General features: G+C 35.1%; 1 protein-coding gene across 2 annotated transcripts in view; it reads right to left on the reverse strand.

Annotated features, from left to right (window-relative positions):
• Positions 1–20,306, reverse strand: part of Cep164 (centrosomal protein 164) — a 185,226-nt gene that overhangs the window by 44,615 nt on the left and 120,305 nt on the right. For both annotated transcript variants that reach the window (XM_081771615.1, XM_081771614.1), the window contains exons 10-12: positions 19,320–19,413; positions 12,495–12,640; positions 7,735–8,029 (exon numbers count right to left, since the gene is read on the reverse strand). In XM_081771615.1, coding sequence (XP_081627741.1) covers positions 7,735–8,029; positions 12,495–12,640; positions 19,320–19,413 — 535 coding nt within the window. The remainder of the gene's footprint in view (positions 1–7,734; positions 8,030–12,494; positions 12,641–19,319; positions 19,414–20,306) is intronic.

Consider the following 20,306-nt stretch of genomic DNA (forward strand, 5'->3'; position numbering starts at 1 on the left):
TTTACAGTGTCTTTCCATATTGTAGATGAGGATATCTACCAGCTCCTGTGGTAATGGATCCTTTACTGGATCCACACCTGCTCAAGCACCCTTCAAAGGTCTCCAAGAGTCCGGGGTGACGGATTTCTGCTTGCAATCGAGTGTGCAAGCGTGATCTGGATATGTACAACAGATCCGGACAGAATAGCGGTTAGTCCAAACGTGTGATGTTCTCATATTCCGGGTAGTCTTCCACCACCTGTGCCTTGTGTGGACAGGCGTTATCGTCCATCAGATGAAACCTAGTGACATATACATCACGGAAGTGACGCACGTACAGGATAATGTCTCGATAGATTGCATCAGTCACAGGACCCTATGAAATCATATGAAGGAGTATTAATGCCTCTTAACACGGTGTCACCCCAGATTATAGCCCCTATATTGCCAAAGCGATCTCGCTGCATAAAATTTACAGGGTAATAACGTGTCCCTGGTCCCCACCAAATGTATAGATGTCAAAATCACCAACTAGACTGATCCGGGACTCGTCAGTGAAGAGTACCGACCCCACAGTTCTTCGGCCCACTCATGATGAACAAGTTTTAGATAAAATTCAGTTTAGACAGAACCTACAGGAAAAAAAAAAAAAAAAAAAACTTTAATGTAGCACGATCATAATACTATGTCATTTACCAATTGACAATAGATGAACAGTATTTTCGCTTCGCAATCAAGAAGTCCGATTAGTCATCATGACTGAGGCATTTTCAGTTTCTTCTCAGTTCCATTAGTCTAAAATGGTTTCATAGCCGTATTTGCTGTTTTGTTAATTCTATAATTATTATTATTACTATTATAAAGAAAAAGAAGAACAAGAAGCAGCAGCTTATAAAAAGGTGATTTCTTTAATTTCTGTGCGATACATCATATTTGATTTTTCAACTACAAAGAAACTCTCAATCACCTCGTTATCGGAAGTAGTAAGAATGGTAAAAAGTTATTTTCATTTTGTATAATATGCACTTATATATAATAAAAGAATAAAATCAATGTATCTTGCGTATTCTTCTTACATATGTATCAGGCTCGGATAAATTCGACACATTTAGTATGCTTCTGGTGTCTTCATCAAAGCACACGTCTTCTAGAAATCAAATATTAAATTGATTACCTATATTTCAGTTTTGGATTCTTCTTCCACATATAGAATCGAAACACTTACTTCAAACTGCAAAAATATCCAAGCGCTAAACTAACACTGGATTAATCATTAATACTTAAGCTTCGTAAGGTTAACATGTTAATAGCAAAATCTTGACTAATTGATGATTCGCATTCACGCACCAGTCTCACCTAAATTACATAAAACCAACATTCTTTTATGACCAATAATTTCTGGAAATTGTCATCCCACCTACAAAATCGCAAAATGGTTGGCCAGTTATATTTCCACCTACACTGTCAATTTCAAATTTACCATTACTAATAGTTATGAACTAACAAGAGACACTTGTTCGCTAGTAAATCCAAATAAATTAAAACTCGTATGGACTGATATCGTGAACATGTATGTATCGATCTCATTAAATTTAGCAATTACCTGAACACAACAATGGCTACAAGAAAATAAATTTTGGAAATTTACGACTGAAATTATGTTTACAAACTAGTTCTTTCAGTTTGAAAACGAGTTTTACAAGCAAACAGGAGATTTAGCGATAGGCTCTGTCTCCATTACTTGCAAATATGGTCATGAACTATTTTGAGACATAAAAAAAGTTAAGTATTATACGTTTGCAGACGATACGTTGCTTGTTTACAGAAACAACAAAAATATACTGAAACTCTTTTATGGAAATTAGATAAAAATCACCATTGAATTTGAAACAAAAAATGAACTTAATTTCTTGGATATTTTTATTTTTAGAGGGGAAACATTCACACATCCTTCAGAAAATCTAATGCTTCTAATTTCTACGAGAAGTCGCCACATTCGATTAAGACAAAAGTTAACGTTTAGATTACCCTTTTTCTGAGAATATATGGATTAGTTTCTACAAAGGAAAAACTACAACAACTAAACAAAATTTTAAACTTAGGCCTTATAAACGGATATTCCACACCAACTTTAAAAAAGTGGAAATCACAGGCATTAAGAATACACAAAACGCAATCAAGGTACCAACAAAGCTAAGGATAGTCCAATTTCATTATCAATATGCCCAAAAAGTAAGGTTTGATAGTAACATTAAAATCGGAATTCTAAATTAACCGTTAAATTTAGAAATATTTCAGAATAATAATAATTATTATATGAATAATATTAATGCCTCAGGTACTTACTTGATAACATGCCAATGTCAGCAAACTTACATAGGGATGATTGAAAGGAACATATGAAGCAACTAAAGAACATTTAAGAGACACTAGGGACCAACATCTTGCGGTGTCGGGATTATCTAAATTTTAGCTTCCTTTAAGCATATTATTAATAAGATGCAATTGCTTCGTAGGACTACTTCACAAATTGAAAGTCTGACTTTTCCATCTTACTTTATTAGAACGAAAGCGGCGGAGCTCAATCTTGACAAAGATCACTGTACAAAAGTTGGAATTATATTTAAACTTTTTAATTCGGAGAAAAATCACTAAATATCAGTTGGCCATGTGAACGCAAAAATTTCATACGTATCATGGAGTCGTATCATAGTTGCAGTTTTTCATAATCATACAAAATGTACTATTTACTGTTTGGCAACTCTGATCAACATGATGACAGGATTTCAATACGGTCAGTTCGTAACTAGAATAATACCTTTATATATCTGGTTGAGTGATTAGCTTAATATCAATATCAGAAAGTATCAATAATAATTAATCCAGTGTTAGTTTAGTGCTTGGATATTTCTGAAGCAAGTGTTTCAATTCTATATGTAGAATACGAACCCAAAAACTAAAATGTAGGTAGTCAACTTGATATTTGACTTCTAGAAGACGCGTGCTTAAATAGATACAAGAGGCTTATTCAAGGTGTTGAAATTATCGTAGCCATATATATACACAAGGTAATCAAGAAGGTTCTGTCATTTTTTTACCTACCACCTTCGAACATCGATATGTCACCTAAGACGTACCTGGAAGATCAAAAATAGTCCCCATCAACATTAACGATCTTCTGCCAACATTCTGGAAGACCGTGGATTCCATCGCGGAAGAACTTGGTGGGCCGTGAAGTGAAGGTATCAAGTGCATTTTGCACCTCTACTAAAGATCTGAACTAGCGTCCTCTAAGGTGATTGCCCAAGGAATGAAACAGGTGATAATCGAACGGTGCAATGTCCGGGGAGTATGGAGGATGCAATGTTTCCCATCCAAGACGTAGAATGGTGTCCCAGGTCATCCTAGCCACGTGGGACTTAGCGTTGTCCTGTAACAGGAGGACCTCATTGTGATTGAGAAGTGCTGGCTTCAGAGTTTTTGAGTTTTTCTTGAACACAGCTCAACTGCTAACAGTACACAGCTACATTGATGCTCTGACCAGCTGGTAGCAGTTCCTGATGCACGATGCCGCGAGCAGTCCACCTTCTTCTGGTGCAGTGCTAGTTTAGGCTGTTTTGGAACTGGTTCATGGGATGCTAACCAATGATGACGGTGCCGTGGAGCTACGTACAAGACACACTTCTTGTCACATGTCAACACTCTGTCCAGAAACACCTCCTTCCTCAGACGAGACAGCAAAGAGACACATGTGTCTGCTCGTGTTGCCTTCTGGCCCGGAGTCAAATCAATCCCGGGATCCATCAATCCAACTTTTAGTGCTTTCTAAGTTGATGGAGGTGCTGCCGAATGGTTTCTTCACTCACAAAGAATTGTAGTCCCGGTTCCTCACATGTCTGGCCACTGCTCGCCTCAATTGCTGCCTGAGGATCTTCAGTTTGTACATGTGTTGGTCTTCCGGCACGTGGTGCGTCTTCGTCACCGTCCTTAAACTTGTTTAACCACCATTGCACTGTCTGCGTAGTCACGACACCTGCACCAAAGGCCTGGCATATCTTTCGCCCCGCTGCAGCAGCGTTAGACACCAGTTTGAACCAGGGTGGAAAAAAATCGTTTTTTAAAAATAATTTTTGTTGATTTTTTGATTTAAATCAAATCTTTGTCCTCGTATAATACAAGTCACGAACTGAAGAAAAAACATTAGGAATAGTATTACATGTTAATTATGCCATTTAAGTGAAAGGATTTGGTTGACTTTTGAATGAATCCCCAATCGTTAACCTATTTCAATCCCAAACAATGTTTCTTGAGCATTAAGAAAAAGTACAGCAACGTTTATTAACATGATACTTTTTTTTTTCCAGAAAAGTTATTGATATTTAACAGGGGTATATTTTTAAAAATCGGAACTAGCTTGCGACACGAAATACATATAAAATACATAAATTTCGCGTAAAGTTAAAAAAAAAAAAAAAAAAAAAAAAAAAAAAAAAAAAAAACATCGGAGAGGGGATCGGACCCCTCTAAATACACTTCTATTATCTGTGAACGAACAGACGCGCACACAAAAGAATTTTCGTCTTAAATATCCATGGTGATTTCCTCGTTGGAATAGTTAACGATTTAAAAACCCTATGTTACGAAGAGAAGAAAACAGGATTTCCCCGTTACCCGTTCAAAACGGAACTTCCCCTAATCATCCTCTGCATTACACTCGTTTTTATACTGTGCTGTACATACATTTGTCTCATTGTATTTTGATTATTATATTTCACAATCGAAATAACAGAACAGAAACAGGATTTTACTTAATACCACTTTACATTAATTTCTTTCGGAATTTGATTTAAATCAACATGTTTACTTAAAAAATCAAGTGAATTAAATCTTGATGTAAATCAATCCACACTGGTGAATTAGTACAGCATACACGCCCTTATGACGCTCTGTGGAGGTCCCATGTTCACTCTGTCCTTAAGCTAGTTCACGGTGTAACTGAACTGCCACAACCAGGTAGTTTGTTGGATATGCCCACACCAACAACTAACCTTCGCCTTATCTCCATTCGCATTCAACTCACGGTGTGAGGGCCAATAGAACACAGACCTTCATAAAAATGCGACAGAACTTTCTCGGTTACCTTTATATAAATAAAAAGAATGCTCGAGGTACGTTCATTTTATTCGTTTATTATAGAGAAAAAAAAAAAAAAAAAACTATTCCGCTGTCAATGGATATTGTATTTTCTGCCACTCAGCGACACATACACTTTACTGATCAGTGGGATATGGATTTTCATAAAGATGAGTGGTTTTAAATAAATAAATAAATAAATAAATAAATAAGTAAATAAATAAAAACATCGCGTTCGCTTTATTAAGAGAGTTCATTTCCAGTAGCTTACACAAGTAAAAGTAGGACTGAATAAATAACTAAATATATTTATAATACGTACTTAAATCATTATTTTTAACTAGTAATTTAATATCACCATTATTCCTAATAGTCTGCGATTCTAAGGACAGCAATCCTTCTTTGAATATTTCGCTATACGCCTCGTATGCTCATGTTACGCATTTATCTCTCAACACAAGACGATTTATTCTTACCAGCGTGCAAGAAATTTAGTTTATTTCAATTACAAACTATTATTTGTTTATAAGTTAATGTCTTGAAACTGACTTTTTATTCAACGTAATAAAGCACGCATTTGTTTTATCGGCTCTTAATTTCACGTTGCGTAAATTAACATGTTAAGAAAACACACCATGAATAAGTATACCCTAAGCGAAGTAATTGGCAAGGTGTCTTACCAGTGGCCCAGTGGGAACGGAGAATTTTTCTTGTTTCTTGTTATACCATATCCAATGCGGCTGAGGGGTTTACTCTAACAAGGGTACTTGAGGATAAACTAACAGACACTTGAAGCGTTAGAGCTAAAATCAAACCCGACATTTATTTGTGAATTTCGAATTTATGACTGTAATCGGCAGCGATGATACATAATATGAATGTATGGTTTATTTGTGGATCTGAATTTCATGTGTTGTCACCAGAATATACAGGCTCGTGTATTGGTATTATTAATTCTGTTATGTTCTATAAACAGACGAAAAGTATACGGTAATTCAAATATAGTATGCGACAAAACAAACAGTACTGAAATCACATCGTTGACATTTATTTATTTTTTGTACAACATAATGAAACATAAGAAAGGTTGGCAAATGAATGTCAACTAAATGTTACTCAACACATATTGTAAATGTACAAGGAATCATTTCTGTACATCATGTATTTGAACATTATGTCGCACATATTCTTCATAGCGGTCCTGTAGATCGATGAACATGTTAGTGAACACGGTTTGGTGGAATGACAAAGCAAATGACCGAATCTTTTCTCTTAACTCCGGTATAGTGGTAGGAGGTTATCTGTTCGGAAAATTGTTTCCTTCATCATACCGCGTATGTAGGCATCTGGAGTCATGAGGTGAGGGGGGTGGGAAGGATATGGAAAATCCGTTGCACAGGAAATCAAGTGATGTCCAAATTCTTGTGAGCAGAAGGGTAAGTGACTCACTTATACTGTGGGAAATAGCTTCGTCTTGCTGCATCCATTGTTGTTATAACGTCAGATTTTTCGTGCGTTAAAAACCGCACAAATCATGCAAGACAGGGTCAATAATCAACTGTCGACCGATGTGGCGATCAAAGTACACATGGCTTTTCATCACTGAACCATATGTTACTGATGAAATCTTCATCTTCATATGCCGTAGCTAACACTCCAGAGCAATACAGTAGACGTGCACACTAATCTCCTACAGTGAGAAGCTGCCCCACACCGTATGAGCGGAAATATTGCTCGACAGTAAGTACCTTCTCCTCTGTTGTGAGCAACATTATCTTCGCACCAACTGCACACTACGCTAGTCCACACACAACCGAGCACACATGTGGCACTCGCAGCTCATACCACATTGCATCTGAGCGCCACCCGTACGCGAATTTCAGTACTGTTTGTTTTGCCACACACTGTACATAGAAGCTCAATAGAAGCATCAATACTTACTGTTTGGTAAGCGCACTCAAATTTTCTAGATTATGAGCATAATTCGCCATTGTATATTTAATAGTTACATAGTGGGTAAAAAGATGGCCTATCTGATTGCCTAACCCATATTAATTTAAGTAGTGATACACTTAAAAATGTCGAACTGTGTAAATGGTATGGATTTTCTTCTGAAAGGTCATTGAAAGAAATCAACTAATATAACCAATCAAGAAGGACTAATACACCTAACAATACTCAACACGTTTGTGAATTTATTGAAGATTATCGGTGAAGAGAGAACCTTATGTTTAACTCCAAAATACTCACGACCACAAGTGTCTCATTACCAAACTGGGCAGCCGGCGTTAAGCTGTGTAAAATTTTCAGTTACCAATTTTAAATATTAGAAATATGTTTATTATGAGTCATATAACTGGGTTAAGCTCTTTCTGTTTATTATTTGTGATTACTACTAAAAATATGACTAATAAGTGGACTTTGTGATGGACAAATACCTTGTGCGTGGGTTTTCTCTGGTTCTTTCGTTTTCTCTTACTTTCTTCATTCCACATTACTACTAGCCTCGGTGCATAATTGTGGGACGTTAAATTTATAAAAAATAATAATTTCTATGTTTGATCCCTTCTTGTACTTCCACTTCTTTTAGTTATGCTAACGACAATTTTCTTAAAATGTTACCTGTTCATGTTCTTCTTTCAGTTGCTGTTTCTTTCTTTCGAGTTCTTCCCCAAAATCATCTCGTAGCCTATCTAGCTCTTTGTTCTCTTCTTCCTTCAACTCTTGTCTTAAAGCTTCAATTTTCTCTATCAAAATTTTCCGCTGCTTTGATTTCTCTTCATCAAGCATCTTCTGTAGTTCTTCTTCCTCAGCTTCTCTCAAACGTTCTTTCTCTTTACGCAAAGCTGCCAATCTTGACTGCTTAAGTGCATTCATCTCTGCCTCCAAATCTCGCATGGAAGATTCCATATCTTGTCTGCAAATATAAAGAAGTTGAAGTTTTAAAAGTTCAGTCATAAAGAATAAAGGTATCTACTAACGCTTATGGTAATTATGTTGTACTAGAAGATGCATTTTTTATTTCGGTTTACCATAATTATAAAGAAATCTGTATGAGTGCATTTCATATGTAACTAGAAACAAAATCTCAAAACCTCTTTGTAATTTTTACATTCTTTGCCTATTTTGATATATTTTACACAAAAATTGGTATCAATAATAATAATAATAATAATAATAATAATAATAATAATAATAATAATAATAATAATAATAATAATAATAATAATAATAATTATTATTATTATTATTATTATTATTATTATTATTATTATTATTATTATTATTATTAACCTAACATTATACACCAGCTCCACAGACTACTGGAAACAGTAATAGTTTTTAATAGCAATATCTGTATGCAACTAGGAATAGATAAATACACGTCAACAATCTGGAAAGGGAGGAAACGTACGAAACACATAAGTATTTTCAATTAATTAACACTGAAAAATAGAAGACTTGAAAGAAAAAAAAATACTACAAATACTTAGGAATAATGCTGCTTCTAGGCATTGAACTAAACACAATGAAACGTTCCCTACAGAAAGATTTTCAGTCAAGAATTCACGTAATATTCAAAACTCAACTTACAAATGCTAACAAAATTAAAGCCATCGACACATTTGTAGTGCCCTTTATTGTATATCCATTTGGCTGAGTCAACTCATAAAGATTGATTTAACCAACACGATTGACCCAGACTTCCATGACGAAATTCTGAATGCGGCACCCAAGTAGAGCGAGTTACAGTTCCCACAGAAAAAGGCATTGGTATCGTAGACATACTAAACTCAATCAAGAACAAACTGAAAATCTGCGTCAATATTTCACTGAAAAAAAAAGCCTCTTTCATGTAATATCCAATGCTGACATAAAAGCAACGCTACTGCATCTAATTAAGACTGAATTCACCATAAACTATGAATAAGGTGAACAAAAACATAACAAATGAAGAGCAAAAAAGTGTGTGTGTGAAAAACACACCTAGATTTAATTAGAATTACTACACATTTTTTCCATGCTCAATGTTTTCTGTGGTGAGTATGTAAATATTTTGAAATCAGGTAATTGGCATGGTACGGTTAATGAAACCTACATGATTTTGTTACCCTACTGTTGTAACCTATTGCTTGTTTTTGCTGAAAAATGGCACCTACTCATCTTCATAAATGTTCGGAACATCAAAATATAAGTTTTTCAAAGATTTTGTGGTTTCCTAAATAATATTTAGCCTTCAGCTTGACGTGGCTACAAAACAGAAGAATCACGTTCACAACAGCCTGCGCATCAAGTTCAAATCGTCTGCACATATCTAATCAAAGTACAGAAAAACAACAATGTAATGTCTAGTGTTTTAAAAAAGTTCTTATATTGACATATGTAGATCTTATACAAAAATTGTTGTCTGTGTTCAATATTACGTGTACATACTTCTACATGTTATGTTCAAGTAACGAAGAAATACTGCTCAAGTGAAACACACATGGTCTGGTCTGGGTCTAGAGGAGATATGTTAATCTCTAGTACTTTCAAGATATTTCTGCAGGAATTTTTCTTCAAAAACAGTTACCAAGGGGCTAGTTTTTTCAAATTTTTGCACGAAGCTCTTGCACGAAATTACAAGCTGTTTTTAGACAGTGATCCGCTATTCCTGTGAGTGACTTACCTGTTGAAAAAGGCCACAAAATAAGTTTCTGGAACAATTCAGGAAAATTACTATACACACCATTAAATTAAACTAAGTGCTATCGCATTTATCATTTTTAAAATATTAATTTAAGTCTAACTTAACCCATTATCTACCATCCCCCCCCCCTTTTTTTAAAAAAAACATTTACTTTACTTACTTTATTACGTTTTACAAGGTATTATTATACAAGTTGCGGACTTTTAAGCCTCAGTCAACTACATCACTATATTGTACACAATTAATATTGAATTAATCAATTGTTCATAGAGGTGACGGTCCTGTTCAACATATTATTGTCCATAGTACATTTAATGAAATTTGTAATGTTTGTTATAAATTTTATTGTTAAAATGTAAAAATATAAACACTTCACAGTATCCGTCGCCACAAGTAAAGGAATGTAAAAATTATGAGACATGCATTTAATGTATTCTTAAGTATTGCAAATATGAGATAAAGATTGAAATTGTAGATTGTTTCCATTTTCTTGCAATTCTTGCATGAAGATTTTTCTGGATTTCTGCGTCGTATTCTTCTTGAATATTGAAGTTATCAATTGCTCCTTTTAGTATAATAAATGCTGGCACGACCGTATTGGCGAATTGCCTTTTATTAAATTAATTGTTTTAATATTCGATTGAAAAAATTGAGTTAATTATAATTATATAGAAATAAAATTGTATAGATCGACCGTCATTTGTTATGTTGAAAATAATAATATAGTTCTAATTCACTTTTGATGAACTCAATATCTTAAAAGTTGTTTCTCCACAAATAATTTGTTATATAATAATAACTGACTAAGTAAAAGTGTAAAGATCTACAAACTTATTAATAAATTGATCTAAAACAATCGCACAACACATTCACACGCAGATACATTCACCACCGCCATTTTCACTCCTCGCCTGTCCTTGGGGGCATTTACATTGTATTTTTTATTTTCATGATTAATGACAATGGGTATATGTACTATTATTGTGTTGGTAGTACTAGATGTTGATACACAGAGAAAAATTATTTAGCATTGTTGGTTTTCACTGTTTAGATTTTTGATTTTCTCCTACTTGTTGATCTTATCATTTGAAGTAAAGAATTTGAACTTGCAATTACTTTTTATTAGTTCTAACCATGTCAATATAAATATTTATAATTCAAAAGCGGAGTGGGATATAACATATTGTTTTTCGTTTTGTTTGGGACGGGAGGGGGTAAGCGTTAAATATGGTTTTCTGCAACATCCTATTTTTGAGACAGTGGCATAATGTAATTGCAACTGGCTTCAATGTAGTATCATCGCCCTCATCGTCAAGTCAACTAAAATTAACCACAACTCTGTTATGAATAATTTTTAGTAGGTATTGGGCTAATGAAATTAACCAATTATTTTCAGTTGATAAACATGCCCTTTTTTAAGTTATTGGAAGAAGTACCATTTTTAAGAAATATTATTGAAGCAAGCGTGACGAGCTTCTATCATTCGACTCAACCGGCATTTGTATGTCAGTCTGTCCCTCCGTAAACTCGTAAAATTTATCCTATTTTAGTGGATGCCTTCCTCCAACCTTCCCAAATAACTCTACTGTTTGAGGTTGCAATCCATCAAAAATAAGGGGTTAAATTCACCCTTATGTTGCAAGTTTCCACATTTTTATATAAAAGAAATTTTCGGTATCAAATACTTAATATTATTCGATTTTGGGAAATCATAGTGAACACATTTTTCAGTGTATTTCGCTCATTCCGATTGGTAGCGGTTAAAATTGTTAAAAATAAGCGGGTAAGGGAAAGGGAGTTCCTCCAAATTTCGAATTTCCTTATTTAAATAATGTTAAGAGAATAACTTTATTTAATAACTTCCACTAAAATTATTCGATTTCGATTTAATAGGACAGATATTTTCTCTTAGGTTTCCCTATCACCCCACTGTTGAGGGAAAAGTCTGTCAAGAAAGTACGGGTGAATTTTCCCGCCCCAATTTAAAAATCTTCCACGATTATTTTTGTAAAAAATATATAATTTTGAAGCAATATCGTGCATATTTCCTTTGAGGCTTTAGAGTGATTTTCAACGAATAGGTTTAGAATTAGTAAAGAATAAGCGGTAATCAAAATTAAAACATGCTCCACGTTAAGGTTCGTAAACAAATATTCGGTTTTGGTGGAATATGGTATGTTTCTAAGGCTTTCTAGTCATCTCCAATGCCTGAAAATAAAAGCAGCTGAGAATGAGAGAGTGACTCTGCCGCGATTCAAAAGATAAGTCCCACGATAGTTATCGTACAAGAAATTCGATTTTAACAGGAAACGGTATATACGTTCTGAGGCTTCTCACAATTCCTACTATTTGAGGTTGAAATCAGTCAATTATTAGAGTGAATTAACTTTTTATCATGATTTAAAAAATATGCTCCGCAAAAATTTCTTTTAAGAAATCCTATTTTTATGAAACATAGTGTAATTGGTGAAGAATAAATGATGAAACTCTACAATTAAAAATAAATTAAAAAAAAAAAAAGTTTTCGCTCACTTCAACAATGTACAGCGGGGGACACTTCTAAATGGTACACCTTAGCCGTAAATCTCCATATGGCTGTACCATTTAGAAGTGTCCCCCGCTGTACAACATCACTAGTTATATATTCGACAATGAATGAATTCAAATAAGATCAGATAGATTATTTAGATACCTTAACTGGTTTTCTTTTTCTTGCTGCTCAGCTTTCAATTCGGCCTCCAACAACTTTAATCTCTCGTCCATTTCTTTTCTTAAGCTACGCTTTGTATCGTTTTCTTCTTCCCGCAACGCTTCAGTCAGCTTAGCTATATTTTGGTCCTGACAGAAAAAGGAAAAGTTACAAATAGTACGTGAATTATTGTTAGGACGAGATAAACAACAATAGATACGGACATATCTAGTTAAAGCTAGTTAAGGACATATTTTTGGTTTTTTTTTTTTTATTTAGAGTACATAAATAAATAACAATCTGTTCCAGCAAAATAAAAAAATAAAATAAAATAAAAAAAATATCAATTACGAGGGTAAGTGAAAAATTATCCGCAATGTAGCTACAACTTTTCTTACATTGTTTATTACTGACTTCTGTCCTCGTTTGTTTTATTGTTATGTTGTTGTGGTCATGCTATGAAAGTTTTATCCTAATTCCTCCCTTTTTGTCTTTCTTTTGTTGCAAATAGACAGTGGCCACTCCATTAGAATTTTATACCAAAGAGGAAGAACGAGCACAGTGATCCGGTTTTTGTGGTCGGAAGGTGTATCAGGGGCCGCAATCCTATCAAAAACTTTCGGCATGATACGGGAACGATGTGTTGCCGCAAGGGAGTGTCTACGAACGGATTGAAAAAAATTAAAAATGATCGCAGAAGTGTTACGCACGAGGAAGAAGCAAGACGACCATCTAGGGCTCCTTCCTCGTGCGTAACACTTCTGCGACCATTTTTGGATTTTTCATGGATTTCATGAATGGATTGCGGTCCCTGATACGAGTACATCTTCCGACCACAAAAACTGGATCACTGCTCGTTGCTCCTCTTTAGTCCAAACTTCTAACAGCCATGATCTATCTGCAACAAAAGGATGACAAATGGAGAAATTAGGATCAAACTTTCATGGCATGACCACAACCACACAATAGTAAAATAAACGAGGACAGAGGTCAATATGAACAATATAAGAATATAGCTACATTGAATAATTTTTGACTTATCCTCGTATTAATGGAAACGAAGGATACTTTAACATACTTGTTATCACCATAAAAATGAATTTTTGTCAATTTTCTTGAAGAAATACACAAGAAAATTTACTTTAAATCTGCTTAATACCACCTATGGATTAATATACTTTTCATTTTTGCATAATATTGAAGTTTTAGGATTAGTCATAGTTTTGGATTGTATCACAGCAATCATATTGTCTGCTGTCGTCTTGGAAGTATCATAATGAGAAACTTCATCAAGGTATACTTCAGTACTAGTTTCATCTTGATAGCTGGTGTGAGCATCATGCAGCATCAATTTCTAGTTTCAAAAAAATGTTTTCCCGATTTCTTGGAAAGTCCGCATAAAGCCCATATTATTTTGTTCGGGTCAATGAGATCTACCAACCGTATACTCTTATCTTGTATACTCTTTGTACATTTTTTTTTAGTTATACGCTAATAAAACCGTAGAATTTAGTCCTTATTTTCTTGTAGGTCAAGGCCGGTGTCACAGGGATTTTTTACCCCTAGAAACTTTTACCCCCTGAAAATTTTTACCCCCCCCCCCCCCCTTGTCGGTTTCTGGTAATTTCAAAGCAAAAGTTAGAAGTCACATTAAAAATTCATATCATTGAATGTGATCTCTCAGTGTATGCACTCACTTTGGGCAAGATGGCTTTAAATCCGAAGATTTGGTAGGGGGGTAATAACTTCCTAGGAAATTATTACTTCCTGTTGGTTTCTGGTTACTTCAAAGACAAACTCAAATGTTACATTGTAAATTGATAACACTCCGTAGTATCTCTTAACAGACACAGTCACTTCGGGGAAGATGGCTTTAAATCCGAAGATTTGGTAGGGTGATAATAATTTCCTACGAAATTATTACCCCCTGCGGTTATTGGTTACTTCAAAGACAAGTTCAAATGTTACATTATAAATTGCTATCATTCCATGTTATCTGTTAACGAAGGCACTCACTTTGGTCAACATGACTTAATATCCGAAGATTTGATAGGAGGGTAATATTTAGCTAGGAAATTTATACCTCCTGTCGGTTTTTGGTTACTTCAAGAGCAATTGAAATGCTACATTATAAATTTATATTATTTCGTGTTATGTCTTAACAGACGCATTGCCACATTATAAATTGAATTCTCAGATTCAGTGATTACGTCTTGGCACTCACTTTGGCCAATATTGCGTTGTATCCGAAAATTTGAGAGGGGGTAATATTTTCTTATGGAATTTATACCTCCTTGTCCGTTCTTAGTTATTTCAAAGATAAAATCTAATGTTACTTTATAAATTGATATTATACCCCGTTATCACTTAACAGACGCACTCACTGTCGGTAGGATGTCTTTATATCAGAAATTTTATAGGGGGCGCTTTTTCCCTAGGGAATTTATACTCTTGTATTGGTTCTGTGCTACTTCAAAGATAAGGTCAAATTTTTAGATTATAAATTAATGTTATACCGTTTTATGTCTTAACAGACGCACTCACTTCGGGGAGGATGAAGGATGATTTTATATTCGGAAAGTTTATAGGGAGATAATATATTTAAAATGCTAAAACTTATTTTTATTTTAAATGAGATGTTGAAATACCAAATTTGATGACTGGAGTTAATAGAGTACGAAAATGTACACGTTTTTATAAGATAATTTTCACCCGTATTCTTCGCTTCCACTTCCAAAACTCGTTTCTTTGTGGTATCTTACGTCTCAGATTCTATGTACTGACCAAGCTTTAAGTTTCCAACTTCAGCGGTTGTATATACGACTTGAGAATCTTCTTTTCACAAGTCTTGCACGTTGTTCTAGTGGCTAGCTTCCGCTAGCTAGCTACGCCATTTTCAAGTGTTGACAACTTTATCAATGTTTATTATATCTCCGGTATGGTTTGATATATCGAAGTGCTGAAAACAGTAAAATAATTTGTATGTTCATTGCAAACCATACATGTAACTAAATATGATATTTACTTCCACATTTTTTTTTTTAAATAAAGACTTTTTAAAAAATTCAAAATTCTCAACCCCTGTAACTTCGTTCCTATTCATTCGAAAAACGTCATACTATGACCATGGTATTCAGCGCTAAAGTTTTTTCGATGTACATTATCCTGTGCATCTCTGTTGTGCTGTGTCTGCGTTAGAGGCTTCCAAACTTCGGATGTTTGTGATACTATAATATCCTTAGCTTGTAACACGGAATAATAAAAGTGGTATTTTAAGTTTACATTTGACATGTTGGTTTGAAATATGTAATAACCTGACGTAGTGCCATTTGAAAAAAATATAAACTTATATTTGGTTGGCAACACTGTTGTGAATTTCTGTCTAAACCCGTTATAGCGGATGATCATGATAAAATGTCCACCATGTGTATATAGGGAGAGAGAGGGAGGAATAAATTGCAATAACGTTGTTTTTAATTGAAAGATATGTTTTATGTTTTCACACTCATATATATGTTATAAACTGTGTAAAAACAGTTATCAAGATTATAAGGCAACTCATATCTAATATTTTACACAAATTCTGCTTTCTCAGTTGCAAATAGCAGAATTTAAAGATAGATTTACTTACCTTTGTTTCAACAGATTGTTTATTCTCAATATATTTTTTTCCCACGTGTTCCACATTGTCAAAAGAGTCAAAATCGAGTTTCAAAATCAATATTTTCCTTTCGATCCTTAAATCTCGACTACTAGTAGAACCAGTCAAGAGCTGCTTTCACGAACGAAACTATGAAATACTTTTTAACAGTGCAGTGTTTGGGAGGGAAGTTTCTTCCTCCTTTTTATACCAGGCTGCTAAGATGTAAGATTTGAATTGTTCCTCTTGAAGAGCACCTTATACAAATTTCTGCGATATAATAATAAAATAATTAATAGAAAATAACACTTTGACATTGCAACAATCTTAAGACACCTGGGGGGCGCGGTGGCTCAGTGGTAGAGCGTTCACCTCCGGTGCCTGGGGTTACTGGTTCAATCCCAGCTTGCGTCGTGTGGACTTTGTGGTGAACAAACACCGTGCTCGTGGATTTTCTCGGGTTTTTTCCGTTTCCTCCCACTTTCTTCATTCCATTCTCATTCATTCATTTCTCATAATCACTGTCTCCTTTAGCCTAACCGGCAGAATCATGGGACGTAAAACTGACAGATTTAATTTCATTTTTTTTTATTAAGACACCCTCGTCAGACAGCAAATCATGTGCAAAACTGGAAGAGCAATTATTTCCTACGAAAACATTACCAACTATCAAGTTTTGGGTTATGAAGCCAAATTTTCGGACATAAAGCAATCTTAGCCAGGGTGATTGCGTCTGTTAAGAATACCACGGAGTAGCATCATTTATAATATAATATTTGATATTGTCTTTGAAGTAACCAAGAACCGACAGGGGATATAAATTTCTTAGGAAATTATTAGCCCCCTACTAAATCTTCGGATTTAAAGCCATCTTGCTCAAACTGACTGTATCTGTTAAGAGATACTACGGAGTGGTATCAATTTATAATGTAACATTTGAGTTTGTCTTCGAAGTAAGCAATAACCGACAGAGTAATAATTTCCTAGGAAATTATTACCCCCCTACTAAATCTTCGGATTTAAAGCCATCTTGCCCAAAGTGACTGTCTGTTAAGAGATACTACGGTGTGGTATCAATTTATAATGTAACATTTGAGTCTGTCTTTGAAGTAACCAATAATCGACAGGGGGGTAATAATTTCCTAGAAAATTATCCCCCCCCTACCAAATCTTCGGATTTAAAGTCATCTTGCCCAAAGTGAGTGCATACACTGAGAGATCATATTCAATGATATGATTTTTTTATGTGACTTCTGACTTTTTTTTTTAAATTACCAGAAACCAACAAGGGGTAAAGATTTCCAGGGGTAAAAAGTCCCTGTGACACCGGTAATATATATATATATATAATTGGCTGATAGATGCTATTGGATGCATCTTAATATATAACAATGTGCTTACTTTTTGCATGGTGAAAGCAGCTTAAAAACATAAAAATGAGGAAAGCCAAAATAAACTTGAAAATATATTTATACAATAACCGAATGTGACTTAATGGATAATTGATCATTTCACCCAGACGTAAGTGTATAATACCAAACGAAAGATTGTGTTTTTCTGGCCAAGAAAGTATCTCAAACTCAAAACGGACAAAAAGTGACTTCAGCTCTTTTGACCATGCACCAAAAATAAATATCTATCTATGTATAGTTACGAGGAGCGTACTGAAAGAAGTGAGCAACATGTTTTCACAACTGTAATTTTCAGTTGCAAGTGAAACGAAGTATATCATCTCAATCTACAGACCTTTTTTTCTTTCTTTTCGACGCTGACACTGTTGCTAGCGCAACTTTGTGGTGGACAAACACCGTGTGCGTGGGTTTCCTCGGGGTTTTCCCGTTTCCTCCCACTTTCTTCATTCATTACTCATCATCACCGTCTCCTTTAGCCTAACCGGCATAACCGTGGGACGTAAAACTCAAAGATTTCATTTTTTTCATACTGTTGCTAGCCCGTGACCACAAGCAGGCTTTCCAAAATGGCGGGCAGCGATGTTTCGTTTTAACAGCGTGCTGTGATTGAATTCCTTGTTAAAGAGGACCAATCTGCTTCTGAAATGCACCACAGACTGCAGCGTGCCTATGGAGATGTGTGCATGGGTACCAACAGTGTTAGGATGTGGGTGAAACATTTTAAGGATAGAAACACGAGTATCGAAGATGAGCTTCGCAGCGGGCGCCCTCCAACTGCCTCCACGGAACGCAGTTGATGAGCTGATTAGGGAAAATAAGCGTATCACTGTGAATGAAATCGCTGCAAAACTTGGTGTTGGACATAGTGCGGTGCAAGAAATGATTCACAGCTTAGGTCATCGGAAGGTTTGTGGCCGTTGGGTCCCACGTTTATTACCCGAGTACCACAAAAGTCAGAGACTAACCATTGCCCAAACCCTTCTTCAGAGATTTAGACATGAAGGTGATGATTTTTTGACGCCTATTGTGACTGGAGATGAAAGCCGGATCCATCATTATGAACCTGAAATGGCACAACTTGGAATCGGCATCGAAGAAGAAAGCGAAGACAGTGCAAACGGCAGAGGAAAAGTTATGGGGAGCGTCTTCTGGGATGCATAGGGTTGCATTCTGGTTGACTTTCTTGAGCCTGGACAAACCACAAGTTCTGCCCGCTACATCCAGACACTTTTGAAGATCCGTCGTGCTTTGCGTAATAAACGTCCTGGAAAGAAGATCATCCTTCAACAAGATAATGCGCGTTTGCATACTGCACGTGCCACTATACACCAGATCAGGAGATTTGGGTGGAAAACACTTCCACATCCTCCCTACAGCCCCGACTACCCCAGTACTCTCCGAGTACCATCTTTTCGGTTTTGTGAAGGAACAGATGCGAAGTTATAGCTAAGAAACACTGGAGGATATTCGGCAAGTAGTGCGTCAGTGTCTACGGGCAGCTGGAACGGAATTCTAACGCAAGAGTATTTTCAAACTTGCAGAACGAGGTGGAAAATGTGTGCAAAAAACCGGAGACTATGTGTAAAAGTGGAAGAAAGGTCTGTAGATTGAGATCATATATTTGGTTTTACTTACAAGTAAAGATTACGGTTGTGAAAAAATGTTGCTCACGACTTTCAGTATGCTCCTCGTATATAGTCAGTTTTCTTTGCAATAACTGAATTAGAAAAAAAGATACTACATGGATTCGAAATTATTGGGATAAATATTGCTTACCTTATTTTTCTTTAATTTCAATTTTGCTTCTTCTAATTCTTCTTCTAGTGTAGCCTTATGCTTTGCTAGCCTCTCCTGTAACTCCTTCTCCATTCTAGAAACAAAAGACTTTGTCAGAAAAGCTGCATTTTATAATAGATTACATATTTTATCAACTTAAATTTGTGCATTCTATAAAAATATGAAATTTGCCCCTCCCTAGAATTTAAAACGTTAATAAACATTTTTATTTACTTCTGTCCGACCTTGTTGACGCTTTACTCAAGTAGGGGACATAGTACATTTATGCATCACGTTATAGCACTTTATTTTATTCAGGCGATGGGACAACAACAACACACAGCACTTCATTATTTCCTTTGTCACTTCATACAGCTGTTCAAAGTTTCTGGGCACTTTATTACTACACACACCAATCCAACGTTTTATAGCACTTTGTCACTAAATGCTACCACACACAATAAGAAAACTGTGGGTCACTTTCGAGCAAATAGATGAATTATGAAATATTTTAATTCAAATACACTTTAGTAATCTGTCGCAAGAAATCTTTAACTGCGATTGTACATGATAATAAGGCTTTTTTTTTTTTTTTTTTTTTTTTTTTAAGTTGTCGAGATAAATTGTCTTCGATCGGACAAAACATTTTTTAAAATTTGAAAATGATCTTTCTACTTCTACAGATGTAATCGGAGCATACTTAAAGCACACAAGGACATTTGGATCAAGTTTATTGTGAACAGTTTCACTTTGGAGCACTTGTCCAAGTCTTTATTAGCCCCAATAACTCACTCACAATTCTCACGGACAGCCTGACTCTTAACGCCTGGTACAGCTCGAATTTTGTCCACTATAAAATGAAAATGATCTAGAGAATTTGTGAGCATTTCATTTCTTTCTTGTTATTGCATTTGACAAAATTAAATAATGGGTAGCGATGAAAGCTAAGTCGCTTCGTACAACAGCATTGTACAATAGTCGTTGTGT

The sequence above is a fragment of the Thermobia domestica genome, chromosome 9 (genome assembly GCF_964235325.1).
Source record: "Thermobia domestica chromosome 9, izTheDome1.hap1.1, whole genome shotgun sequence".
Lineage (NCBI taxonomy): Eukaryota > Metazoa > Arthropoda > Insecta > Zygentoma > Lepismatidae > Thermobia > Thermobia domestica.